The 9584-nt window shown below is 34.0% G+C and overlaps 1 protein-coding gene across 5 annotated transcripts in view; it reads right to left on the bottom strand.

The window, feature by feature from the left end:
* The window catches only part of LOC106876922 (heat shock factor protein), a 141510-nt gene that overhangs the window by 34961 nt on the left and 96965 nt on the right, over positions 1–9584 (bottom strand). For all 5 annotated transcript variants that reach the window (XR_008263999.1, XR_008263998.1, XM_052967402.1 and 2 more), the window contains exons 4-6: positions 3338–3462; positions 2123–2198; positions 506–691 (exon numbers count right to left, since the gene is read on the bottom strand). Coding sequence is in view for 3 of the 5 variants with exons in the window: in XM_052967402.1 (XP_052823362.1) it covers positions 506–691; positions 2123–2198; positions 3338–3462 (387 nt within the window). In the remaining 2 variants the exon portion in view is untranslated. The remainder of the gene's footprint in view (positions 1–505; positions 692–2122; positions 2199–3337; positions 3463–9584) is intronic.

Below are 9584 nucleotides of genomic sequence, written 5' to 3'. Positions count from 1 at the left end.
TTGCCAGATCAGATTGGAGCCTGGTGCAGCCGCTGGCTCTCCAGACCTCAGTCAAACCGTCCAACCCATGCCAGCATGGAAAACGGACGTTAAACGATGATGATGATGATGGTGGTGGTATGTATTAAATACTTGATGCTGTCAAGTCTAGGCTAAAGTTTTGGTGATAGATTCTTAAACAAACAACTGACAACAGGCATTTTAATCTTTAACCCTTTAGGATTTAGATTACTCCGTCAAATGTAATGCTTATTTATTCACATTGCTTTTAATTAATCATGCATTATAATGTAGCTGTGAGATTTCAATGATGTGATTGTTTATTTTTAGGACATTGTAGAGTAGGTGTGAGAGGCCAGATCTGGCTGGTTTGAGCATAAAAACAGGTAGACTATTTGGCCAGATATGGCCAGCTTGAATGCTAAAAGGTTAATCTACCAACAAGAAAGAAAACAATAACACCTTGAAAAAGAAGAATCTTTAGCAAAAAAAAAAAAACCCTTACTGTTTGTGAATTTGGGAGATCTCCATTCTCTTCAATAGAGAGCTGTTTCTGAAAACAAGCTCTTTTGGCAGGCACTACAACAGTTTCTTGAGGTTCTGAAGCATCCTCAATCATTCTTGGCAGCTGTCTTTTGACATTTGGTAAACCTCGGTTGTGTTGGATGAAAGTCACCAGCAGTTGGATAAGCTGTGGAGGACAAAAAAATATATATATAAAAATAAATAAAATTTCAATGGTACCAATTCAACATTTTCAAACATTCCCTCATCTTTAACACCATCTCACATTAGTTATCATTCTCAACATACTCTCATGTAATGCCATCAAAACCCCCACTACCACCCACCATATCCACCCCTCTATAATTCCGACTGTCATGTCTGCCACAGTACATCTCTTTCCCTCACCACCTCACACTTTATCACCCTAGTTCTCATCAATCTACAGTTTTATTATACTGCTGCTTACTACCTCCTCCTTCCTGATCAACTATTTTTTTCACCTTCCCTCTAAACTATTCCCACATTGACCACACCTTCAAGGTATCAGTCACTCTCCAACAGGTTTAGAGCCAAGCCTGTGGCAGTTGAAACCTCCAGAGTTCTTGGCCCCCAGGTCATATCCCCACTCACCACTATCAGAGCAGAGATTGCTATCCGCAGGTGTGAGCCCTATCAGTCAGAGTGGCTGTTCCAGTACATCTCCCTCATTATCCTCTGCAGCAACAATTTTTCCATTTTGTCTGCTGGTGCCATGAGAAATGTTTCTATATTGTGAGAGGCAAGATTCTCCATTAATCCTTAATGAACTTAAAACTTAACTGTTCATAAAACAAACTTCCATCCAACATCGTCGTCGTCGTCATCGTTTAACGTCCGCTTTCCATGCTAGCATGGGCTGGACGATTTGACTGAGGACTGGTGAAACCAGATGGCTACACCAGGCTCCAATCTGATTTGGCAGAGTTTCTACAGCTGGATGCCCTTCCTAACGCCAACCACTCTTGGTTCGTTGCTTTTTCAACAACATTGGTGGCCACACCTTCACCCTTATCCATCATTCACTACACTCACATCAACCCCTATCACTAACCATATACCACTCTCCCCTCACACTCTTACAAACTAAATTACCAACCTTTCTGCATCTTCTGCTCCTATTGTTTTTTGTACCCGACACCTTGTCACCACCATCTTTATCTTTCTTTCCTGCTATTTCTAACCGCCTTTATGTAATGCCACAGTAACCATGTATCGATGATCTGATTGTTTATTTTTAGAATTATATTGTAGGCTAAGTGTAAGAGGCTGGATCTGGCTGGTTTGAACATAAAATTGATAGAATATTTTGGCTGGATACAGCCAGTTTAAATGCTAAAGTGTTAATCAAAGATCTAATCTACCCAATTAGAGCCTGATTGGGGTAACAACAATGTAGTGGTGATTGTTGGTGATAGTGTTGCTGGTTGTAAAGGCAATGATAATCAGAAACAGGTGAATGAATTGACAATTGTAATTTCTCCAAATATATTTCACACTTGTGACAAAGCCAAAAAATACTGACAATATACTAATGGTTACAAGAGTGTGTTGATAAATAAAGGAAACAGAGGCTTACTTTGTTCACTATCTGCTGCTGCTGTTTGTGTTTCTGTCGCAGTGATGCCACTTCTCTCCACAATGCATCATTCTGCCTAGGAATTAAAAGCAAGAAGAAAAAAATGACAATAATTACTTTTATTATTTCTTTTAACATTTGGGTTAAAAACAACAACAATAATAATTACTATACTTAGAGTCTTCTCTCTCTCTCTCTCTCTTTCTCATCAGTTTAAAAACATATAGGCATTAAGTAAGTTTGGTTTGATACAAATATAAACTTGATTTTGCAATAGCAAATTTTCTTCTTAATAGCCATTTTGCCTGGCCCACATATATCTATCTAACTCTCTATTTATTTTCTTTGTGTGTGTGTGTGTGTGTGTGTGTGTGTGTGTGTGTGTGTGTGTGTGTGTGTGTGTGTGTGTGTGTGTGTGTGTGTGCGCGCGCATATTGGATCATCCCATAAATAATGTGATCGTTTTATACTACTTCTATTTTTCAAGATTAAGATAAACAAAGTTCTTTTTTAATCTAAAATATACTCTCCTTCCTTTTCTACAATGCCCTTTCATCTATCTGGTAGACTTGCAAGGCCCCTGTTCCAAAATTCACTTGTCCATGACAAAAAATACTCCTCCAGTACTGTTCTGACCTCGTCTATAGAATTCATATTTTTCCCTTCCAAACGATTTTGAAGAATACAGAATAAATGATAATCAGATATTGTCTGAATAAACAGTGGGTTATAACTCTTTCAATTGGATTTGATCCTAACCTACCAAAATAAGATATTTCACATCCCTACCTCTCAGCTTGTATGGCTCTATCTACAAAACTGCTCCACTATCACATCATTCTCTTTTTAACTGGGGGGGTCTTGCTCCAGTCATGCAGGAACTCTCAGTTATCCTCTGTACTATAAAGATCTATTTTCTCCTCCACTATATCATATATGTTGAAATGAATAAATATAGACAAAACTTCTTATGCAACAAAAGTAGTTAACATATGTAACAAAGCATCTTCATTATTCTCAAGAGAAAATAAATTAATCAACAGCAGTATTGCTATCACCATCTACATCCATTTCTGTATGTCAGAATGATGTGGCTAGTCTGGGAGACAGCATCTTGCATATGATTTGGAGTACCTTGTATTAAGGGTGGACTAATTTTGAAACAAAATGTTATACTGAAATGATATGACATAAGCCATAGTTTAAAATGTTTACCTTTTCATAGTTTCCAATTTTGCATTAATGTGATCTTGTTTATTTTTCCACATTTTTACATCAGTATAAAGCTTCCCTAACTCTTCAGGATTAAGTTTTGTCGCATCAATTTTTACATTGGGTACCTGAGAAAAAGCAAAATATATCATGAGCATTGTAAAATGATTTGCATGTGACAAGTATGAAAAATATTGTAAAATAAAGCACATTACATAAGCATGATGAAAATGTACCTTATAAAATAATAGCAGTAGTGACCATTTCTAACAGACACAACACATGAACTGGGGATAGTTGAGTGTATTACTTACAGTACTCAACTGGTACATAATTTTATCAGACTCCAGAAGGATGAAAGGTAAAGATGACTTTAGCAGAATTTGACCTTAAAACATAGAGTAGTCAGGGGGAAAAAAGAAAAAACCCAAAGACATTGTGACTGATGCTCTCTTATCAGCACACTGCCTTTATTATTGACACTAATAAGACCAAACCAAATCATTCATAATCCTACATGATTATTAGTGAAAATATTAATGCCTTTTTTTATGACACAGAGCATAAGACAAATCAAATCAAATCAAATCAGAAGTAACTTCATAATGTTCACACCTATAAGCGAATAATCCTGAATGAAACCTGAGAAGACAGGTGCACAGCTCAGAGATCAAGGAATCTCTCCATATTGAGTCATTACTTCGCCACATTAAGAGGTTACAGCTCTGGTAATACAGATATGTGATTAGAATGTTGCAAGAAGCAATCACAAGACGGATACTTCAGGCCAAACCCACCAGCAGAGACTTGATCCTTCCAAATGCTTCTTTGAATTTTTTAAAAACTAACTGGAGGATTTGGCCCTACAAGAAGCTGCTTATTATAGTTTTTAATTTTTTAAAATTTTTAGTGAACTGTCTTTTTCAAATAATATGATATTACATTACAATTTTATTCTGAAGTCTTCACAGTGCAGCTTCTGTACACTTGTTTGTCCTGTCTTTATTTTGCAAGCAACATTGATAAACATTCCCTCTTGTCTGTTCAAAAAGTAGAGGACATCTACCATGGCCTCCTTTTTGCACTCATGAATAGCTCACACCCCTAATTTAGAGTTAAATCTCAGTGCAAAATTCTTTCTCTTCATTGTTTTAGCTTTGCCTCATGTATAAATTGCATCCCAGTTTTTGCAGTTAAAATCAAGTATAAAATAGTACAACTTATAGATAAGAACATATGGTAGTTGTCTTCAAATTAATTGAGTAATATGTGAAGAACATGTACTTAGTTCATCAGAAAGGCCTTTTAAAGAACTATTTTGAAATTCTTCTACAGAATATGCATTTCATTGTCTTCAAAATTTAGCAATTTTGCATGATGAATCACGACTGCCACCAATAAAGGAATTAATCAGGTTTTCTAACTTGTCAGGATTATCAGGTTATACTGTAAGCTCATTCCTTTTCCTTTTGCACAAGTTTTCCATTAAGTTCCTTGAGTTGCTTTAACCCCTTGACATCTTTGCATCTGATTAGATAACCCAGCATCCTCCAGCCATTTTTTGCCAAATAATCATCTAAAACACTTGGGTACTTATGATCAACTGTATTTTGCATAGATGATTCATTCAGTTGAATACTAAAATTAATCTTTTGAAATTTCATGAACAAAGACTTTCAATATCAGCCCCGATTTCATCAATCCAGTGAGATACAGTTTTATTACTGAGAGACATCAATTGAAAACTCTTATCCTTATGTAATAAAAGTTTCTATTCTTAGTCAACACTTCTCTCCTAGACAGGATGGTGAAAAAACAATACGAAATAATAACTTAGCTTCATTCCACAATAAAAGAAATTTCATACTGCATTGTAACATCTCACACAAGATTTTATTTTTCAAAAATTATTTTTGTCTCAACTCAAAGTTTTGCTCTTCTATTTTGCACACATGTAGGTTCCAAAAAAATTTTTAATTTATATCTTTATATTTTATTTAGTTGTTTTATATTCTTATTTTATGTTTTACTTTATTTATTTTTTTGTTGTATTTTATCTTATTTTGTCATACTGAGTCAAGAATCCTCAGTTAATCAAATCTTCAACTTTTGTCTCAGAATCATCCTTCTATTGATGTAAATATGCACAGCAGGTCTTCAGACTGCCATTGCCATCACCATTTAGCATCCATGTTCCATGTTGGTATGCGCTGGACTATCATCTGGAAAAAAACTCTGAAATACTTTTCACAGATGGAAACTGACTGAATCTCCTTCTACCAAAGTTTTGCTCATACAATTTAATTTCACTTATAAAACTGCTGACTGAATTTTCTGCATGTATTAGATTAAAATTGTGCCCCTCGTAGTCACAAATTCAGGCTGTTCATTTTGTCATAAATACCAGCTAAGCAAGCTATATCTCCATGAATAAAGCCAATATCTTTTGCTAATTAGTCATCATGATTTTATAAGCAAAATTCCAACAGCAATGCTAAGCTGGAAGGCACATTTCAAACAAAACCTTGCTGACAGCCAAAACCAATGAAATTTAGTGTGGAGGCAGCAGCTTACAAAATTGTCACTATTCTGTTCACATAATTGGCAGAGTAACTTAGTGTTCCTAGTCCAAGACTTAATTTTTGTTAACAGCAAAAATAACTAAAGCTGGCCTTGAAGACAGCTACTCTACTAAACACGACAAAGTGCCCATGATAAATTAGTGAATTATGCAGTAAGCTGCCTATACATTAGGTATTTCCTTTTTCATATATGACACCAGAGCAGCTTGGCAACCTGTCATAGATGGTACACACACCATCAGCTGTACACGATATCATATTGCCAAAAGAGACATAGTTAGTTTCAATGTAAATTTTTGATAATTGGAAAACTGTTTGATCCTTTGTTGTCAACAATTTCAGAAAGTGTTTCTTCATAGATTTTCCTTTCTTTAATAAAATGTCTATAGGCCATCAATAACATTTCTCACTGTCCTATGCAGTTTATTCATTGAGTCTTTTGAAATTTCATATACAAGCTGACTTTCAATATCTTTCCTTATTTCCTCAGTTCAGTAAGATATTATGTTATTACTGAGAGGAATCAATTAAAAAAACATCTGTAGCTACTTTAAGGACCATAGTAAGATTTTCAGCCACAGAAGGTATCATTAATGTCACTCCAATTCTGTAGTTTCCCCACGTTTAGCTATAATTATATTTTATATGAAAGCAATTGGGTGTGAATTTGAGTAGATATCTTTTAATACCACATTCATATTTTCTAACTGTAATGTATGCACTTTTCCCCTTGTTGCTTTTTTGAAGAGTAGTCTTTTAGATGCAATGACTTCATAGTTTCACAGAAAGAAGACATGCATCAATAATGGTTTGAGAGTAAATACATATTGCCATTGAGGGTAAATCCATATTGCAATCTATATTGCCATTTAAAAAAAATTTTTTTTTTGATAAGTGGTAGTTCTAATTGAACCATTTTCACCATTTTCATACTGGATCATAATAGTAAGAAAGAACTAAAATTTAAAAGCAAAATAACTAAATAATTGATATTAAAAATAATATCTAAGAAAACAAATTTCCAAATAAATTTTACATATAAAATGTCCAACTGAAATGAAATATCCTTAAAAGTGTTGCTAAACAAGAAAATAAATAATTGAAAACGAAATCTATTTCGTGAGAGTCATAAGAAAGAAAAAAAATTATGAATTAATAAGCACATTTATTTGATCCTATTCAGTGTAACTATCTCACATGTGTAAATTCTATGGTTGTACTTTCTTTTGACCTGTTTTAATAAGAAACAATTGCTGAGAATCAAATTGTTCTATTCAACTGAAACATCAACAACAGTATTCAAGTATACAAGTTTATGAGCAACCAACTTTTAGCCAAATGTATACCACAAGGTTCCTACACTGGAACCCAATTATATGCAAGAATGGAAGACCAAAAAATTGAATTGCAGGAAACCATAATTGTGTTACAAAATGACAAAAGAAAACAAAATGAAATGATTTTTGAAAACCAAGGCTTCTGTGAAATGTTATAATGCAGTATGGAATTTCCTTTATTGTGAAATGAAGTCATGGTATTGTATCATGACTTTACCTTCATCCTATGTAGTGGAGATGGTCTTCAGTACAATAACCCAAAATTTTAGTAATAATATAAATCGAACAAGAGTGGTACATTGTGGAGATTTACAACCTTTTTTATAAAAGCTTAACCCAAATACTGCAAAATTTGCTGCTAGTCATCAGCTATACAGATCATTGTAATACAGATCTACAATCTCAATTATTCTTATTTTACTTATTTTAATAAACAATGCACTTCTAAGAAAATTTAGGAATGTAGTTTTCCACTACTGTGTCCATTCTGCACTTGGAGCCAATGCAGTACCATTGAAGTGATATGATCAAAGAAATATCACCATTGCTTTTGTTGCTGAAACGGTTGTAGTTTCCAGCAGAAAGACAATTCTCAGAGTAATTTCTAATTAAAGTCATGAAAATAATTGTATTTCAAGTAATGAGAAACAATTACTGAGAATCAAATTGTTTCTATTCAGCTGAAATGTCTTCAGTATTCAAACATACAAGACCACTTTTATTAGAAATGATGGCTGCCAGCTTTCAACCAAGTTATATCATAAAATACCTAGGTTTCAAGTGGCCTTAACAATATCATAACACAACACACAGCTTTCCAGAGCCCATGTAATATTATTTTGCTCAGTACCCACTTTATGGCTCTTAGAATCGCTGACCAGGTTGTCATCAAGAATGTGAGATGTTTCTTCTCTTTTCTTCTTGAGGATATATTTGGATATTTCCCCCATTCATTATCATCTGCATCATCATTGTTTTTAACAACCACTTCTCTATGAATAATGAGGCAGATCTTCTATGGCCAGATGCCCTTTTTGTTGCCATTTCCTAAAATGAATTCATGTTTAGTACTGTTCCGCATTTCACTTTCCAAAAATGGATGGTTGATCTGTTGATATTGACAATGAAAAACATATTCATCACAAAAAAAAAAAACAACTTATTTTCTACTTGCTGTGAAAGAATTGCTACTGCTATTATCAAATAGGTTGCAAGCTAAATGTAAATAAGTAACTGGTTTGTGTACAACTACTTCATTGTACTCACTCCTAGCTTGGTTACATTTCTCTTTAAAAGTTGCCAAATAAGTTTCCAAAAATGTTTTGGATTTTTTGTTTCCCACCTTTATGTGTGTATATATGTATGTATATATATATATATATATATACACACACACACATATGTATATATTTAAAATGTTGACACATATAATGTAGCTTTGTTTCTTTATGCCAGCATGGAAGGCAGATGTTAAAAGATGATGATGAAAAAATAGGGGACTTGATCATATTTAAATACAGACACGTTGTAAGGTTTTGTCTCTTTTGCTTTTCTTTTACTTTTTGTTTTGTCATTTTTTAAATATTTTTCTTTTAAAATACTGACACAGTTTTGCTAATACATTAACTTTTGTGAATTATTCATTATATGTAAAATAAAAAAAAAAAATTAACTTCTAAAGTCTAATTACTACGACGAGTTGGGTGGCATGACTAATAAATGGTCAGTGGGCCCATTCCTACATTCATCAATATCAGTTGGTATTTCATTCCAATTCTCTGAGAAATTATGTTCTGGAGGAATTCTAAAACTCACCAATACACAATGAACAATAACAATTATAATTTGAGAGAGTCATCCTAACAATGATAATGTTTCTTTTGTCCGATAGGTATGTAATCCACATGCATATGTGTGTGTGTGTGTGTGTGTGTGTGTGTGTGTGTGTGTGTGTGTGTGTGTGTGTACACACACATCTCTCTCTCTCTCACCACATATATATATTATCACGGACTCTCCCGTCGTTAGACAACATATGAGGGTTCAGCAATTTCTTGCCGAGCAACCACACAGATGATTTGTTTATGGTGATAAAATGCTTGTGTACACAAAAGCTCACTCCCTCCATCAAATTGACATTACCTGTATAGGTGCACTATGTGCCACATATCAGATGACAAAATGATTGCAGAGCAACGTGAAATGAGGTGCTTTGCTCAAGAACACAATGCAACACCCACTCTGGGAATCGAACCCATGATCTCACAATCACCCTAACCACTAAGTCATGCAACTTCATTTTATATATATATATATATATATATATATATA

This window comes from Octopus bimaculoides, chromosome 4 (genome assembly GCF_001194135.2).
Source record: "Octopus bimaculoides isolate UCB-OBI-ISO-001 chromosome 4, ASM119413v2, whole genome shotgun sequence".
NCBI classification, from domain to species: Eukaryota; Metazoa; Mollusca; class Cephalopoda; order Octopoda; family Octopodidae; genus Octopus; species Octopus bimaculoides.
This window is presented reverse-complemented; position numbering and strand designations above follow the sequence as displayed.